Raw genomic sequence first — 19,437 nt, forward strand, 5'->3', positions numbered from 1 at the left:
TGTGGGTAATAGAAAACCATGTATAGCCATGTTTACAAAGAAATCTGAACCACAGGAGTGAATAAGAAGCAGCCTTGAGGGCAGAGTCAGAAGCTGTCCAAGGCACCGTTTTTCCAATTTCTACCATAGCTGAAGAGTCAGGGTGAGAAAAAGCATTGCTGTATGGAGCCTTTTAAAGTTCCCCATCAAATGCAGTAAAACACTGCAGAGCAGCTTTAAAAACAAGGGGAAAACAAGGGCAAATACATCTCTGACACAGCAGCAACAGCCAAGAAGTTTTTGTCATGCCTAGGTTCCTTCAAAGATGTGCACTGAGCCCTTTCACGCTCTTAGTGCTGTTTGCTGAAGCATTAGGGAAGTCAGAAGGCATCCAGAAAACTGGTTCAACTCAGCTGACACCATGGGGTTTGAAAAGGAGCAGGAAGGAGACGAAGATCTGCAGCACACTGCTGACCTGCCACCAGCTGGGGACACAGTGATGCATCACGCTGGTCCTGCTGCTGCAGACTGTGCTCAGAGGTGTCTAGCAGCTGTTGAAAGGGAGGATGGAATAACATCTGCTCACAGGTGCTGCAGAGTTGGGGTTTTTTGGTCCCGATGAAATAGGGAGACAGATTTTTGGGGTAGCCTTCAGGAAGCTCTTGGCTCAGCTGGCTATGAAGAGTGAAAGTGCCCCCCAACATTGTCTTGCCCTTGAAGACATGGGCAGTCTGTAACATTGAATTGATTGTAATTTGTCAAAGTTGAGCAGAGCTGTGCTCTCTTCCTCCGAGCTTCTGCAAGCCTCGCAGATGCTGTGTGAGAATTACTTGTGAGCTGTAATGCCTGTAGTGGTTAAATACATAACAGACACACAGGGTGAAGATTGAGGAGTGCTCATTTGTGGTTGCTACAGACATTCTTTGTCATGGCCATTACTGTAACTTTATTGTAACTTAACCACATTTTTAATGTTCAGGCAACCCACAATTGTAAGCACTGTGTCACCACCCAAGATTCAAAACTCAGCTCAGAATCGATGAAATTATAACTGCATATAATCCCTTCTTGCAGTTTGACACCAAGGGGAGTTGGCATGAGAAGACACCTATCTTCTCAGGTAATGCAGAATTTATTATAGCACCCCTCCCTTTTCCTTTTCCCTTTTATGTGGTTTTGTATAGATCTCACAAACTATGAGCCATACATAGAAAATAAAGTAATAAATGAGTTTGAAATATGAAGACACATTCAGAATGTTTTGGATGAAAGTAGCTTTGTTGGTTTAGGGTATTGGTCTACTTTGATAAGTGGTAGAGGTGGTACACTGCTTGTGAGCTCTTCTTTCACCTGAACTTTAGGGCTGAGCCCAGTAATTGAATCAACTGATATTTAAGTTGCATTATCACTATAATTTTTGTGTTTCTTTATTATTGATACATATGCAACAGTTCTAATTGACTGAAAAGTTTTTTGAATAATTAAGCTTTGAAATACCTGGGAATTATTCCCTCAGCAATCAAAGAATGTGGCATGAGTTTGCAACAGTCTTTATTAAGTATTTAAGTCATTGACCCAAAACTTGAGTTTACACCTTCCCAGCAATGACACCACTGACTTCAAAAGGCATGACTAAGCTGTCATGAGCTGTTGGGACAGATGGCAGCTTCTTTAGCTGCTCTCACATTATTTTTGATCTCTTTTCTGTTGCTGTATTCAAATTGCTGACTGGCCATGGAAGCAAGTCTTGGACTCACAGCCTTGAGTCCATAGTAAAGCATCTCTGGTCTGTCACTCTCCAGCCCTAAAAGCAAGTGATCAGGGTAAATCTCATTTCTTGACATTTTTTAGTAGATCTGAACATCTGTGACTTTTACTGAACTCAGTCCAGCTCCAACCTCACGGTTGTTCTGGTTGTATCTCAGGAACTCGCTTCAGAACTGGAGTGTCTGAACAATTTTTACCTGGCTTTAAGGCATGGACACTGATTAGCAGAGCTGGGAGGCAATATCCTTGTATCTACTGAGTTCTTTTTGCTGCTAGACATCCACCTTCCTCCCCATGTAAAGCTGAAAGCAATATGCCTGTCTCTTTGCCTGTATTTCATGTGTGGTATTGTGGGGAGTGCTCATTACAGACAAGCTCAAGTGAATTCAGCGCTTAGCTGCAATTGCAAACATATAATGAATGTCTGTATTGCATTAGGATCTTTCCAGAAGGCATTGAAACACAGCCAGGGTGGCTTCACAGGCTGAGTGCTCTCCCAGCACTTGCTGGTTCAACTGTTCTTAAAAACTGTAGGAGTTTGGGAGAGCATGGATGTCAGCACCAGCAAAGATTTGCAGTGCATCAAGTGGCAGCAAACAGGCAAGTTGATTTAGAGCTGAGCCAGCCTCCTCTTTGCTTGAGCCTTCTAGAGGAACTTCAGGGAGAGAAACGTAGTGAGTAGTGGCAGGAGATGACTGTGGAGAGCCGCCAGCTGCTGTTTCCGAGTTATAATTGGATTACTCATTCCCAGAGCTGCACTGCACATCCATCACCACCTCCTGTCATCAGCTGAGCTGTGAGGGGCCTTCACCAGCCCAGCGAAACACCTCCACAGGCTGGAGCTGGCCCACCAGGAAGGATGGGAGGCAAATGTGGAACCAGTTGCATTGCAGGCTTTGCAATGGTTGTAAGGACTCCTGTTTGAAGTTTCCCAAGCTATGGAGCTCAGGCAAAGCACCTGAGGGTAAAAGGGATGTCTTAGTTTGTCAGATGTGTCAAATCAGTGCAATCTCCATCATGACAGGGAATGAGTCTGGTGAGTAGGAGACACGTAGTTTTGCTTGACAAATGTTGGTTCAGTTCACAGAGAGGCCTTGCTGCACAATGAGTAGATTCTTCCTGGGGGAAACACAGCCAGATAGCTCCAGCTGCCTGTATGATGTGCACCAACTCCTAATGGGAACATGAGAGATTCATGGCTGGTCCTTCACACACCTTCTGAACCCTTTCCCTGTCTGTTTGCCTACCCCAAACACATCTAGAGCTTCAGTCCACAGATACATTCCTCTTGCTCCAACTGACTTGCTCATGTGGACACAACCAACAGCCCCAGACTTTTTGGGGTGTCTTGCCTGAGACGTTGAGTTTTAGGCACACAAGTCTCACTGTGGGTTTCTGGAACTTTCAGTTACTTGTGTCTTCTGCCTCTCTGTTCTTTCCTTTAAGCCTGTCCACCTGGCAACTGCTCTGGCCAACTTACTGTTCAGGCATGGCTCAGGCCATCTGGGTCTGTCATGGCAAAGGTGACAGAAAGGGTGGAGAAGTACAACATTATCCATGGCTTAGCAAGGGATTTTAGTGTTCTTTTGGTAGAAAACATGACCATAATACCTTCCAGCTGACCAGCATTGAACTGAATAATCTCAGGAGATCAGGAGCATCTTTACAGTATCACATCAAGGCATTTGCTCTTAAGTTTTCAAAAGCCTAACGTCTCAAGCAAAACTCAGCTTTGTTTTGTCCACAGTCAAGTGCAACCTCTGCCTCGCTCTCAATTTGCATCCAAAGCATTAAAGAAACATGGGTTCATCAACATGTTCATGAGTTTTTAGTAAGCTGGGATTCTGCTTTCTGCTTAGGCTGACGTGTTCCTGCCCTTTCCTTCTGTGCAGGAATGTGTCTCTTCATTTCCATGAAAAGCTCCATGGTGAGGAGTTTCCTTTTATTCCTGCACATATCCTGAATTGCTTCATAAAAGTCACTGATGATGAGAGTTGGAATTATCTTCAGATTTTATAACTTGGCTAAAAAAACCTGGCTGCAAGATAAAACTTGACACATAAATCTCAGCCAGGAAATAATTTAGTTTCTCTCTTTCCATCAAAACAGCAAACAACTCATCCCACTCCCAAACAGTTGCAAAGTTCTCAATGGTAAAAGAGTATTTTAGGAAGGGATTAAATAAAGCAATGTTACTAAGTGGCAGAGTCTCTAGGGTGCGGAGAATGTGGAAGGAAAAACATGTGGAATTATGCAATTTCTTAGGATTTTTTTTTTGTTGGTTTTTTTCACTTGAAATGCCTCACAAATATCCGGAGGGAGCAGTGTAGACCATCAGTTTGATTGACTTTCAGCAATACTGGCTGCCATGAGAAGTGTAGGTGCTGTATGCCAGTACAGGGATGTACTTATTGACAGGATTAAACAGCAAGGTAGAACTGAGAGATCAGCCTGGATGGGGCTCAGATTAAACAAATTGGTCATACAGTTTTATCAGCTGAGTTTGTGTTGCAGTTTACATGTCCTAACCCCTAAACCACACCTGACAGATGAAGAGAGGCCTCAGAAATACCTTCTGGAAAGGGTCTTTACCATTCCCTCCAGAGGCTGAGTGCCGTGTTCTTGCTGTGCTCTTCCAGATTAGTTCATACTCCCATTAATTTCTTACCTAGATGATGAGTGAGAATAAAAGTTTCCTTCCATTCCTGCAAAAACCCCTTGTGTATCCTTCTGCTGGCTTTTCTGCTGGTTTTCTGACCCTTAGGTACAGAATAATAAGAGCAGTGACCATCAGCATGTTGTCGCCCAACCACTCACACACATTTTGTTGGTGAATGGTGCCTAAGGAATGGTTAGTTTTGTATTCCATGGCCCAGTAAATGCAGTTGCTGGAAGTTGTCGCTTGGATCATACTGGAAACCTTTGGTCTTGGGACCATGGACATTGCTCATGTATCTGAGCCATATCTAAGCCATGTTCACAAAGCCAGGATTTTCCCCTTCTTGGAAAATGTGGACTTCAATGACTTGATCAGTGACACAGAAAGATACAGTTTTTATATTGCAAATTTGTATTGACTAGATCCCTCAATATTGAAAGCTCAGTCACATGGTCCAGTGATGGGCAATTTATTTGGGATCCTTACTGAACAATGTGTTTCCAGATTGCTGGAGACAAGGCTGCAGTTATGGGCAATGCCCACCAGCACCTAAGGAAAAACACGGTTTCTGGGCTCATACTCTGAACTTGCACAGAGAAGCACTGTGGCCACTCTGCATGCAAGTGAAGTATCTGCCCATAGGTCCTGGCTCTCCTATTGCTCCTGTCCCCACACTATTCAGGCTTGAATATAGACCTTTCTGGATTAGATTATAATAACTCAGAAAACTGTGTAAGTCATAGATGTTCTGTAATCCCCAATTTTGCAGACAGGGAATTGAAGCACAGGAACCTACTTTCCCCAAACTGGTTATGCCCTCACTGTAGTAGAGATCTCCAGTTCCATTCCTCTGATGAGGACATGCATTTTATCTGCCCTCTTTGATGAGGTGTGAAGTGCACGTGTTGCTGAATGAGAACAAGCTGTTCATATAACACAGCTCAGAATGATAGAGATTTTGTTCTTCCAACATTATCATTGTCAAAAGACAGGGCAAGTGTCCTAATTATAGGACTAGACTGGAGCGCAGGTCCTGGCTTCCTCGCAGTGGGTTTGCCATCTTTTTTTGTCTTTTTTTTTTTTAATACTATGATGTTAGGCAATTTTTGTGGAACTGTGGGGATGGTGACTGGTGTGGGTACTGTGATTGCTGCTGCAGGAGGGGTGTGAGGCAATCCAGATCATCTTTTCTTCAAGGCTGTCCATTCCCTGGCCCTTGCTATTGCTAAAGCGACGCAATACAAAGCTGGCGAAAGTACAGATAAGTTCTGTGTCAGAGAAATATGAGAAAGGCAAAACAAATTCCACAGAAGAATTTTGGACTGATAGAGAAAATTAATTTCACAATCACATTGAAAGCCCTTGCATACACAAACAGTAACACAATCTTACAGGGAGATGCATTTGCTGCCCTGTCCCTAAATATTTGGCCAGAAACAATAGCAGATTTTACAGGTAAATGGACGTAACAGCAGGATATTTTGAGATTTTTCAGACCTCGGTGCAGTTATTCACAAAAGAGCCAAACCCCAAGGCAGTGCATGATTGAACTGTAGCTCAAAGGTATCACCATGTGCTCACTGTGCAGTGGTGTGGCACTTGCTATGTAATTATCTCTCTCCAGCACAATTATTAACATAGGATTAAACAGTTGAGAGCCATCACTGCAACATTAACCAGCAGTAGGGTGTGTGCTTTATAATTTAGATGCTTGCAGGGAAGAGTTCACCACAGGGCATCCACCAGCCCTGCGAGCATTTCGTCCTGTGTAACTGTGGCTGCAACCCTCGTCCTGAAATGAGGCTGGAAAGAGTGCCCCAGCACTCGTGTGTGTATGGGGAGGCCTGACTCAACCTTCCCTTATGACCTTATTTTCCACAGGCATTGTAGCCAGCCCTGTGTGAAAAGCTTTTCCCTGTATAAGGCAGTAAGTTGTGCAGCACATGGTGGGAACTTCTGGTGCTTCTGTGTCTGTGTGAAATGCAGCAAAGCAGCAAGGAGAGACTTTGGCCATTAAATATGATGCTGGATCTCAAGTATGACCCTGTATTTCCCTGACCCTGTATTTCTGCTGAGAATTGAAATACTAGTCCAGAAATAGAACCAGATCTGAGGAATTGGCTAGAGCGAAAACTGCACCTTTTTTCTCCTATAGAAACAGTCATTAACACCCCAAATGCTTAGGGCCGTTTGAGTACGTGCAAGGAGGAGAGCAGTCCCCTGAATACCACATCTTTCCATCTTGAAAAATGCCTATTTGCCAGATCCTGCCATCCTCGGAGTAGCCTGTTGCCCATTTATCTCACCCAGGGTGGTCCGGGGCCCTTTCAGGATTTACAGCCCACGCAGCAGCCGGAGCTGTGGACAGGCTGTGCTGGGCTGCCTGGTGGGACAGGAATATCTGTGAGTAGCAGTGAGCTCCCGTCAGCCAGATGTTAGTGCTTCAGAGCTGCTGATTAGTCTCTCAGGCATTTGGTCCCTTTCTTGGCACTGACATTAGTCAGAGAGCGCCTGCAGATCACAGATGTTTGTTTTTCCATCCCTTTGTCTTTGCTTCTTCAACCTTACCAAAGCTTTTCCACTTCACCCCTGTGACAACCCATGGCACTTCTGTCCTTGAATGAGGGCTGGACCTGGTCCTCAGCCCTGCTGGCTCAGTCACCTCTCCCGAGGCTGCTGGTGTGAGGCACAGCAGACAGCTCCTTGCTGAGGTCTCCTCTTTGCTCTGGGCTTGCAGAGCAGCTCGGGAGCTGATGCAGGTGCTCTTTGTCAAGCCTGTGTGTTTTATCCAGCCTGACTTCAATGCTGCTGCCATCATTTCTATCCAGGTTTCACAAATCCCTTACTTCTTGCAGGGAAAGGCTTCATTAGAACCTCTTGTCCTGCTCCTGCCATGACAGGGGCATCTCCACTGTGTGCGTAAGCACCGTGTTGGAGTTGTTTCAGTACTATTCAACTCAGTGCCTGATTCCCTGCTCTAAATTACTTCCTCTGACTCATCCTCCAGAGAAATCTCTCTCTGTAGAGACTGTAGAAAAAGATCAGAAAGCCAATGTTTCCTACCCAGAACTGAGGTTACATACATTAAGCAGGGTGATGCAAAGACTACCACAAGGGACCCACCAAACACGGATAAATACAAGTCTGAGTGTGCCCTTTTCACTCCCCATGCTTTTCAGGACCCAGATGGACTTGGCAAATGAAGTGAAATGTCTCCATAAATTTCTATGGATGCTCAGGAGAGATGTGAACATTTCCCCTCCCCAGTGGCACTGTAGGGCAGCAGGTTGCCCTGGGGCACCTGCAATTTCTCTTTGAAATACGGAAGCTGTGCACAGCAGCAAGGCACACTCAGGGCTTCCAGCTGAGCCTTCAGCCAAGGAAATCCTATCTGTTTGTAAAGGCAGCTGAGCTGCGGCAGCTTGTGTGCAGTGTGAAGCCAACATATCCAGAGTGGAGGGATTTATAGGGCAACTTGACTTTTATAGAAGTTGCATTAACTTTAAACATTTGCCTTTCTCAGCATGGGTTCTCCCCCTGTGCATACAAATGCCCCTGGCTATGATATATTTTCTGGGGGGGAGACATGGACTCCAATTACAGTAAATGTCCATTTCCTTGCTTTCTTGAGAGGCAGAATTTAATGCATTGCAGTCACGTTGTGGCCGTATGCCAATACCCACCCACAGCCTGCTAGGATTTGCTCTGCTTCTCTCTTTCCCCATTTTGACTTATAGGTGACAGAGAAACAAAGGTTCTCTTCATATTATACATAACATTTATTTTATTAAATATTTACTGATCCCAGATCTTCCTGCCTCAGCAACAGAGGAGGTGGGCTCTGAGCCTTTGCACTCTGAACCTGCTGAGGGGTACAGGGCGGTCTGGCATGGCCTTACCCCCCAGAGGTTCTGAATTCATTCAGCCCTTAATCAATCTTGTTTCTACATGCCCCCTGTTCTCCCACAGTCCACGTCTCCCACCTGTTCTTTTGTACCCCTTAAAACCCATGCTTAAGCTAAACCTCAGCTCACAGATACCCCTGCAGCACCTGCCACACCAAACATCAGTCCCCTCTGTCAGGACTCTCAGAGAATTCTACGAGTTGTAATACATTAGACTGAAATAAACCATAGTTAATGTGAACACCCCAAACCAAGGATAATACTACTTCAAACTAATACTGTTCTCATGCAAATTAATATTAGTAAAGATACATATTTTTCTTCACAATCTGATGCTCGCTCTCAGCTTCAGCTGCATCTGGGGATGGTATATTTGGATATACTGTACTTCCCTGACTGCTACTGTGCTATAGGGTGTATTCTGTCTACGTGACAGGACCACTAAAATGAAGTAAGTTTCTAGAAGCTGCTGTAACACAAGGTAAAGGTCAGTTAATTAAAAAAAATTCAGTAAATAGGGGCAAATCATAAGATGCTGTGCTGCTCTGATCAGCAGTTTCTCCTTTCCCTGTGTTCCCACCAGTGAGAGGGAAGGACACAATACATTCTGATTTTGGATCTTGCTGGTTTTATCCCTTCCTTGGTATTTAATTAGTTCTCTGTGTGTATATGTGGGGGGAATGGTGATCTAATCCTATTGAAATACAAGCCAAGTAAAACAAGTTTAGCTGGTCACACAGCAACTTCCAGTCAGACAACAAAACACTTGGGGTAAGGTATATTGGCAAAGTCGTTTTAGGCATATCAGACCTAATTGGTTTTATTGTGACAATAATAATACTAGGTGGGAAAAAGCTGAGTTGAAAATTAAAGTGGATAGCAAGTTTTGGTAAGTTTGGTAGCTGTGAAAATGAAAAGCTTCTGTACATATTGTTGGGGGAAAAAGCCTCTCACAGGGACTTTTGAAGCCCAGCTGAAACATGCTGAAACTGCTACCATAGCTCTGAGATTGAAATTAAAAAAAAAAAAAAAAAGAAAAAAAAAAGAAAGAAAAAACAGTAACTGTGTAATTCTGGACATTTCTAGCGTTCAGGCAGAGCAAAATGCAGATATCTCTGAAGTAGCCTGTTCTGTAAGGTCGACTTAAACCTACCTTTTCTTGTTAAAACCATGGAGAAAATATTTTGTTCATCCTTCCTCAAAACATTTTCCTTTAAGCTCAGCTAGGTAGTGCACTTTAACATTCAGGATCATTTACCTGTAACTGAGCAGCTTAATCCAGTTAGGAGCACTGCATGCTCCTCACCAGGAACAGGACAGAAGTGTATCAGGAATACCCACCAGCCATGCATGGTGCTTAGAAGAAACAAGGGCAGATGCTGCATTTCCTTGGATTGTGTTTCTCCCTTGCGAACAGCTGTGCTGCAGAGTCTGTGAGCTCTCTGTCCTTGCAATGAGCTCTGTACATCCCCTGTAACAGGGGTGGAGAGCAGGGAGTGGTGTCCTGGCTGCTGTCTCTGCTTTTGTACGCTGTGGAGGCATGTGCCACCCCGCGTTCCTTATTCCGCGGGCCACCCTGGGTAGTTTTGGTGGAGGGAGTCAGAGGAGGGTGATGTGAGTCTCAGCAAAGAGGCTGGCAGGGTTTCATGGGGATTAAAACCCTGGGAGGGCTCCAAGACCCTCCGCTTCCCCAGCCCTGGCCCATCTCCGCGGGCACACATTGCTGGAAGCTGGGGAGGTGCTGAGGCTGGGAAGCTCCTGGAAATGCAGCAGGCAGCAGGCACGGGGCAGGTGGGGCTGAGCACCGAGCCCAGGCGAGGAGCAGGAGTTCGGCTGCTCCTGCTAAACAGCTTAGACTTCACTGCCACTCCCCTCCCCATCCACCACCGCATTCCTGTGGCATCCAGGGCGAATCGTTCGGAGGAAAGTGTTCAAAGGAAACAAGGCAAGAGCGGCGTCCCTCCGCCGCAGAGTGCCGGGGAAAAGCAGCGGGCTGGCTCTTGTGTGCCTCCCTTGCTGACTGCGTGGTCAGTGAGCAGAGGAAAGGAACTTGGAGGTGCCCCAGAGTGAGGTCGTACCCTCTTGATTTATTTTTCTCTTCCTGGAGACCTTCTGTCTCCCACTGCCTGGGCAGGGAATTTAGGGATTTACTGTCAGGACTGACTTATCTGCTCACTTGGCACGAGTGAGGTGCCTGTGGTAGGCAGTGTGGCTCATACCCTACACCTTTTTTTTTCCCCCCTTTCTTGTCTTCTTGATGAGTGTGGTTTCTATTCTCGCTAAACCCTTGGCTTTTTTTCCTTCACAAGTATAGGGAATAAGGTGTTGATCCCTTCCTGGGCACTTGCAGTCACTGTGACGACGTGTTCCCACCTCCATTTCCAATCCTGGCAGAGGTGACTTGGTGTGACTCTCACTTGGTATCTTTGCTTCCTCTCTCTCAGCAGCATTTCAGGCTTCAGGGCTCAAAGTGCTGGGGGAAAGCAATGCCCCAGGACAAGCTCGAGGTGTGGTTTTGGGGCCAGGGACCTTTCTTCAGGTACCTCCAGGGCTGAGGGTCTTTTCACTAGTCCTCAAGTGCCCTCTAATGACCCTGCATCCTCTAAAACCACCCCAGCCAGAGCAGGGGTGCAAGGGCTGTGAGATTGAAGGGGAAGTGTGGGGTTTTGAAATGGATGCCACCAGCAGTTCAGATACCTTCACACCAAACAGTGGCTTGATGCAGATCAGAACAAAGCTCTTTTTAAAGACCCCCAAGTGCCCATGGACATGGATTTCAGTCTGTTTCCAGGGCAAGCTTCTCCAAACTCCAAGAAAATTATCTGTATCCTGCCCTTGCAGCCTGCCCTAGGAAGTCAGTGCCATTCAGATGCCATTTGATGGGACTCATGGTGGGATGAATCCCAGTCTGAGATAGTTATCCAGGCAGGAGTCTCCAAAGGTGGTCCACCAAAGGTAAGTGTCTAAGATAGGCAAGAAGTTTCTTTTTGGATGTGCCCATTCCTCTCTGATGACTGTTGGGAAAGATGACTTCCCTTGACTAGCTGCATCTAAGGAGATTAAAGAGAAAATCTGCTTTTCATAAGGAGTGAAATGAGGATGAAAAACAGTACTGAGAGCTGAGACACCTCAGGGTGGGTGTAGCCTGGCAGAGGCTTCCTGTAGGCAGTGCTTCATACCCCCCAAGAAACCCCATCTCTAATATTTTGAATGAACTGGAGAGTTATGCTACAAACATTACATTTCCTGTGGCAAATGCTGACCCAACATTCAGTAAGGTAACAACAGCCACAACAATTTCTTTCTCCATCCAGGTCCTATGCATCTTGGTGATTCATATGAGGTCCTAGGGTGAAACTCCAGCTCATCTCCATTAATGCCAGTGATGTTGGATATGTCCTTGTGACCCCAATTTTGTACCTCTGAAAAAGGCTGTTCTTGCAGCAAGCAAAGGTGGTTTAACTCAGCCCTGCCATGCCCCCACCACTTCAACCAACATAATGCTTTAACAGTGCTGACAGGAACTTTTCCACACTTCAGCACGAGTGTTAGTCTTGGCTGAAAAAATCCCAGTAACTGGAGGTTAGGACACTCCATCCCAAACCCAATGCTCCCCACTGCCAGACCCCTCCTGCTATTCTTTGATTCCTTGTCTTTCTTTCCATGCAACATGCTCGCTCCCACAGGAAAGACTTTTAGGTAGTGGGACTCCAGTGTTTTTTAGCAGTGTTGCCATAAGGAGCATGGATGAGGAGATTGCTGGGACTCAAAATCTCTCCCTTGGGTAGGTGAAGGGCAAGCCTTGGGTGCCACTGCTCGGTTTTGAGTGACTTGAGCTCTGTAACACTAACTTCAACCACTTCTGGACATTTTGTGGTGGATGAACACTACCATCACACCTTTATCCATGGCACCTTTATCCCCTGTCCCATTCAAATCAAGCTTGTAGAAGGAAGGTGTGTGTCTGTCAATCAGACAAATGTATATCTGCATCAGTTCAGGGTGTTTGGTAAGGGGTTTGCATGCCTATAATGTGCTGCTCCAAAATCAGTTTTTTAGGTTAATGATTGGACTGGATGATCTTGGAGGTCTTTTCCAACCTTAACGATTCCATGTTTCTGTTATATTTAGTGCTATTTCTATTCTATTCAGTGCTGATTTCTTTGGCAAATGGACAGATTTTGTAAATCGCCTAGATAGGGTGAAATTTTAAAATGGGTATATTTGTGATATGGTCTCTCAGACAAACACTCAAATACATTTCACATGCAGTTTCACAGTTGTAGGCTGTCTGGGATAAATTCTCAGGATCTGTAGGGTTCTTGTGCCACCTTTCTCATTACATCTCCTGGTACTGCTCTGAACTTGAGTGTACCACTACTGAGGATGCCTTCCTCACAAAATTGTGGAACAAGCAAACGTGCAGACAAATCTTCAGACCAAAAAACTCTTCTGAATTATGGGTCACTAGGGAATTCAAATTTTGAAGGGAATTTGGAAAATAAACTATAAGGTTTGCCTATGGAGCCATTTCTTGGTCCTTCTCTTCATTTCCCAAGCATCCGAGTAGCAACATGGACTGATTAACTTCTCACCTGCTTGTTCAGCTGCTGGGTTTTTTATCCAGGCTGTGCTGAGCTCACAGCTGTCACAGTTACACAGTTCTCAGCACCAGTTTAAGGGTAACTTGGTTGCAGCCAGGTGAATCACAGCCCCAGCAGTAAGAGCAAGGGCAGGACAGCACTCACACTTACACATCATCATCATCATCATCATCATCATCATCCTCATCATCCCCACTGCAAAGCCCTGTGAAAAATGCTATTTGTAACCAGCCAGTGAAAATGAGAGGACTCCATCTTGTTATTTTTCCCCATGCAGAAGAAACAAAGTGTTTATTTTCCAGCTGGTAGTCTCGCAGGCAGGCATCCAGTTATAAAGCTGGGCTCTTCCTATCACCTACCCTGCTGGCAAACAAAGCCGTGCGTGTCTGATAGTACCTCGGTTTTTTATAACTGTGATGTTCCTGTGATGTCTCTGGGTATCACCAGATAATTTAAGCACTAAGCTGTGTGATTCAGACTGGAGAGCAAGGACTGTAGAGAAATGCTATAAGCAAATGAGCTGGCTAGCTTTTGATGGTATTTGAGAATTGAGTGGTATTGAGTAGCTCTATAGAGCAAGTCTACCTCTGCTGACAGAGGACCAACCTCAGAATGTTTAGGAGTGTCTCTGGGATGAGACATCTGCCATCCCTGATGTTTTCTTTTCCCCCACCAGCCAGCCCAGACATATGAAAACGCAGTTGGGTTCACACAACCTCCCACTTCAGCTGCATGAAGTGTTTGTTCCTCTGCATTGGATTCTGGCATAGGTCATGCCTATCACTGCATCCATGGAAAATGCAGGAAATCCCTCATGAAATAGAGTTTCCACCTCATGTCTTCCCAGCAAACATATTTCCCTAGCTCAGTGTCCTCCTTTGCAGGGATTTAAATTCAAGAAGTGTTCTGCTTGAGGTTTTGCAAGGGTTTGGCAAACACAAAAGCCAAGATGTGCTGGCTGTTTTCAAAGAGCACTTGAAATGAGCTGTGATCAAAACCAAACTCCCTCCTTTTCAGCCCAGTTTCTGGCCCTCTGTGATCTCCCCATCTTCCTAGCACACATTTATAGAAGAGCCCTAGTGAGAGAACAGTTGGGGCAAGAATTTGCCATATAGCAAAGGCCCACAGTGCTTTTGCATGAGGAACAAGAGCTTCCAAGGGAGTGGAAGCAGTTGCTGTGTTTGTGTTGACTGGCCATGGTTTCCCACTGCTGGGGGTTTCCAAAGCAAATGAAATGGTATTCATCAAGGCAGGCTCCCTCCCCAGCTTTCAGTTGTTGAAAATACTACAAAGTAAGATGGAAAGAAACATGTAATCCTTCATCATCACAGTCAGGATTCTGCTTGTTTATTTAGATTCCCTGTCTGTTCCAAATGTTCTGCCAGAGAAAGCCCATCCAGATTCCAGGAGTGCTTGACACACATAAAAAAATTTCTAGATGTATTCAAAAGATAGACCCAGCAGAAGACACTGCCTGTTCTTACAGTGCAGCAGCAAGATGAAAGTCCCACATGCACAGTAAAATATCTCCTGATGCTTTTTGTAGAAAAAAAAAAAGGAAGAAGGCACCTGAGAAGAAGTAGATTTCAATGTGGATCTTCTAAATCAGAAATTTTTTGGTGGAGCTGTCCTTGAGCTCCAGGAACCTCCTATTTTTCTGCCTGGAAAATGTGTTCCAGGTAGGAAAAAATGGAACTTGGTGCCTTTGTGGTCAGTAAAAGGAGAGGGTTGTGTTCAGAGAGTGATTCCTCCCTGTGCCCCAGGAAGTGGAGCCTCAAAGGGTGTCTCTCCCTGCAGACATTACAGGGGAAATGGAAAGAGAGGAGCCCAGACCTTAAGAGAAGGTCTGAATCCCATCCCAGGTGAGGCTGTGTGTCGGGAACTGAACTCCTTTGCATTGAAACTACTCAGCAACCCTTGTAGCTGGTGTTTGTCATCCCACTTCTGTTGCTGCACCTACAAACAGGAAACAAGTGAGAAACAAGAGACCATAAACATGGCAATCACATACCCTTGAGATGAAGGAGGTCTTTTGGGTCATCCTGGGATGAGGCAGTAGAAGCTGAACACTTGTCCAACAGATGTTTTGTGTTTGGACCATCACCTAACCCCGTGGATTTGAAAAGCGCTGTGAGCTGCTCTTCTGTCTTCTATTGAGTTAAGCCTTGGGGTCAGCACCTTTGAAACTGTCTCTCTTTTTTATTTCCTATCTAAAAGCCACTGGCAAGAGTGAGCATCAAGAGCTTGATATCCCTTCTGGGGGCAAAATTGCAGTTAAGTTGTATAGGGTAGAGTGGGAGGGGCAGTTTTCAGCCAACGACATCCTAAATAATAACTTCTGTTAAAGTTATGGAATCATAGATGCTCCTAGGGACTGCTGAGATTTTACCCTTTAGGGTTTGGTCTTAAACAAAGCCCATATAATGCAGTATTTAAGACACCTCTGTTCTTGGAAAGGAAAAATAACCAGTTCTGTGTTTGGCAGGTTTCACATGTTGACATAAAGAGCAAAGCGCAGGCTCTCGTCAGAGTCTGGGGTTTCTGAAGTGCTGTTAATCTGAATGAAAACGAGAGTTTTCCAAAAGTGACAGCCCTTGACCCAAACTCCAGTTTCATACCAGAATTAGGGCAGCCTTTCTCCATAATGTAGCCTCAGTGTTTTGTCAGTTCATAAAAGTAATTGTGAGTCACTGATATCATTAAGATCTACAGTTTTGTGTCTTAGCTAAATCCACTAGTGAAAGAGAGGATTTTACTAAAAAAGAGATAAAACCAGAGTAAAAGTTTCCCAAAAGAAAGCATTCTACTTTTGAAAAGTTGAGAAGTGTTTTCTGGAATGCCTAAATTAACCCTTGCTATGATAACTTCTTGTGTAAAGTTCACCTGCTGCTGTCCCCACAGCTCATGTGCTCCTCGGTGCAGAAGGCCCTGTTTGAGGAGGAGGACAGAGTGAAGAAGCTGCAGCAGAAAGTGGCGACGCTGGAGAAACGCAACAAACAGCTACGAGATCGAGTGAAGAAAGTCAAGAGGTCTCTCCGGCAAGCCAGGAAAAATTCCAGGCACATGGAGCTGGTGAATCGAAAGCTCAGCGAGAAACTTTCCTCTGCAGGTGGTCAAATCCCCTATATTAACTCTTTGAAGCAGGAGAACTCCCATGCTACCTACCTTAAGGTATAATGCAAGGGTAAGTGCTCAGGCCAATGGTAGTGGCAAATTTTGCCTGCATTAGGTCAGGGTCTGGCCCTCACACCTTGTCTATGCTGTGCTTCAAACCTCGCATGGAAAATGAATCTGAACTTGCTTTAGACACAGTGCTAGTTTAAACAGGAATGCCAGCTGGATTTGGCACAGCCCAAAGCCATGTCCTCGCTGTTCTCAGTGGACACAGGGCCAGACAGTCATCTGTGCTTCTCCTCCCTCACCCACCTCCACCACCAGTTTTAGGTTGTCTTTGATGGAAGTGCCAGCCCAGCCCCCTGGGCCATTGCAGGCACTTGACACAGGAGCTCTTCTTCCCAGTTTACCTCCTCTCCATGGGCTGGGCAAGGAAGGCTTGGGATACAGAGATGGATGCAGTGGGAAGGATGCAGTTATGAATGCCCTTTTCTCCCTCATCACCCCCAGGCTCTCAACCTTGCTTAAGCTTGACTGAAGTCTACATCCAGTGCCTGGGCAAAGGCTACGTCTGAGACACAGTCAGTTTGTGCCTCTCTTCAGCATGAAATATAGATGTGCCCAAATTGTCTTAAGACTGTTTCTATATATCCTTAAATATTCTAAATCAAATATATAATAATTTTTATTTTTCCCAGAAGTGCCTCAAGGCTCTCAGTAACTCCCTCAGGTGCCTTTATCAGTGGTCAGCCAACCAGGTTGGAAACCACATCATTTCAGGTCTGTGTCTAAGACCTAATCCTGCAGTCAGGAGTGGACTCAGACTATGAGTGGGTGTTGGATCAGGCCCAGCAGGCAATTTCAGATCCCATTCTCAAGCAGGTTTAATTTGCAGTGTGGACAAAGCTTCAAGTTTTGTAGACACTGTTTGAGGTATAACGGAGGTTGCTGGGCAGCCTCACTTAGTTACACTTGAAACCTGTAGAGACCACATCAATATCAACAGGGCATTAAAAATTTAGGTATTTTATATATGTATATATTTTAAAATCCTATAGAAAATATTTTTATTACACATTTGATATAGTCTAATTTCTTAAAATATGAAGTAAAACCTGTTTCTTGGTTATCTCGTAAAAAAAAGAAAAGTCCATCATATCCTTCATTAGACATTTACAAACTGAATTCTGGTCAAGCAGTATGGGTTTAGGCATCAGTATCCATGGCTGATAATGTTAATCCTTTAAACTATCCCTGCATTTGGAAAAGCCCATATCTGCTTTCAAACGTGAGCTTCAGTCCAAGCAGAACTGAAGGATCTGACTCTCACTACCTTCCAGTTTTGCTCCTTTTGGAAATACTTTTTTCCCCCCTCTTGAAATAATATTGGCATTTCCTAAGATTCTGACTCCTCCACAAGCTCCACTGGTTTCAAAGGCTCCACCTCCCACACCACCACAATTTGAATTGTTTTCTGCTGGAGTCAGCAATGCTGTTTCCTGAGAATTACTACAGAACTTAGGCTTCCCTAGAAGCCATCAAGAGATTTTAACTCCAAACTTTAAATCCAGAGAAAAGTAACTACTTTTTTATTGTTTTATTTTCTGGTTTCTAAACTGCTGTTTAAATAAATGAACTGGTTTTCCTGGGATAGGTATTAAAAGCTTGTGTTTTCATTTTTTGTTAAGAAAAATATTCCCTCTGGTATTAATTCATGTTTTATAAGTGTTTGTATAAAGCTGAGAAAGTATAATTAATATAGTTACACCTTTGCTATTCTTACAGATTTTCCAAATACAGTGTTGAATATCTTTTACTTTTGGCTGGTATTTTTGTTGCTTGATGAAAAGATTGTAATTGTCTTCCTATTTCCCCCTTTGTCTACCTTAAAAAGTAAAACATTTAGTTCTCCTTGTACGTTTTGTGAGAATTTTGTTTACCCTGCTAAGAAAACAGAAAGAACCCCCCCAAATGCAAAGTCCAAATGTAACCCAAAATGCTCTCACTGGGTACAAAACCCAAAAAGGTTGTTTCCTTGTGAGTTTCTTCCCTTTCATTCCTGCTCGAGTTTGGATCATTTCCAAAGATAAGGACTAGCAGTCAGATCAGGTCACAAGTTAACCCTCTGAACAAGTAACAGGGGATGTCAAACCTAAATAAAAGTGCCATTAAAGTGTCAGCACTGATTGCCTGTCCCTGCTGGTGACAGTATCCAGAGAGCATCCAGACCAGGAAAGCTGCACATGCAGGAAACACAAGTGGGACAAGGAATTTGGGTTATGTCTATCCAGGCTGGTACACATCACACAGAGCCTGACATATGCTATAATTTTTAGACCCACTCCATAGCAATTTCAGGGATCAGCTCATCTGGAGACCTGCAAAAAGGGCAAAATATCATGCCATTTCCAAGAGTAATGGAAAAGGCATGATTGAGTATGTTCCTCTTGAAAAGCTATGAAGGAGGGACTGAGGTGCAGAAATGAAGAGAAAGTTGGCATAGCTGGATGGGTTGGCAAGGGATGGTATAGAAACCCAAAAAACATCCTGGTAAAAATAAAGAAAGACAAGCCCCCCCATTTGTTTAGAAACAACACCAAATGTTTCAGCCCCCCCCCCCCGGAGAAGTTCAAAGATGCTTTACAAATTAGTAACATCTGCTTTTCAAAACATATCAGGAGCTTGAAGGCTGCCAGAACATCTGCAGGACCAGTGCTAGAGGTTTTCAGAGCAGCTGAACACAACTGGAGAGAAGGATGGGATTTTTGGCATCTGTGTTCACTGTGGGAATGTTTTTGTGGACAAATAAAATTTTCTTGATGGATCCAGAGGATGACAAGAAGAAGTGAAAGAGCAAAATTAATAGTAACAGGACAGAGTAATAGTAACAAGGACAGAGAGAGAAGAGAAGAGAAGAGAAGAGAAGAGAAGAGAAGAGAAGAGAAGAGAAGAGAAGAGAAGAGAAGAGAAGAGAAGAGAAGAGAAGAGAAGAGAAGAGGAGAAGAGGGAGAGAAGAGAAGAGAAGAGAAGAGAAGAGAAGAGAAGAGAAGAGAAGAGAAGAGAAGAGAAGAGAAGAGAAGAGAAAAGAGAAATGACAGAATAAACAGGAGAGGGGAAATTGTCCTCTTAGGGATTGTCCTCTTTCTACCATCAACATGTCAGTCTTGTACTATTTCAGTCACAACTTTTGCAGGGTTTGTGTGTCTCACCAGAGTGTAAGTGGATAATTCAGATGGTGGTCTGCACCCACAAATACCTTGAGTTTTTAGACTTTACAGCTGAATTTTCTGTGGTTTTTGAAAGTGGATGTTTATAGAACAAAGTGCATCAAATAAACTATTCTCATAAATCCCAATATCATCCTGATTTAACAACCCTACCTGGATAACTGGGAAAGAACCACAAACTA

The 19,437-nt window shown here is 44.4% G+C and overlaps 1 protein-coding gene across 1 annotated transcript in view; it reads left to right on the forward strand.

Moving 5' to 3' along the window:
* Positions 1 to 16,210, forward strand: part of CCDC3 (coiled-coil domain containing 3) — a 33,480-nt gene extending 17,270 nt beyond the window's left edge. The window contains 1 exon segment of the mRNA XM_032107290.1: positions 15,816 to 16,210. Within this exon segment, the coding sequence (XP_031963181.1) occupies positions 15,816 to 16,091 (276 nt within the window). The 3' untranslated portion in view covers positions 16,092 to 16,210.
* Positions 16,211 to 19,437: the final 3,227 nt, after the last annotated feature.

This window comes from Corvus moneduloides, chromosome 4 (genome assembly GCF_009650955.1).
Source record: "Corvus moneduloides isolate bCorMon1 chromosome 4, bCorMon1.pri, whole genome shotgun sequence".
In the NCBI taxonomy this organism is placed as follows: domain Eukaryota; kingdom Metazoa; phylum Chordata; class Aves; order Passeriformes; family Corvidae; genus Corvus; species Corvus moneduloides.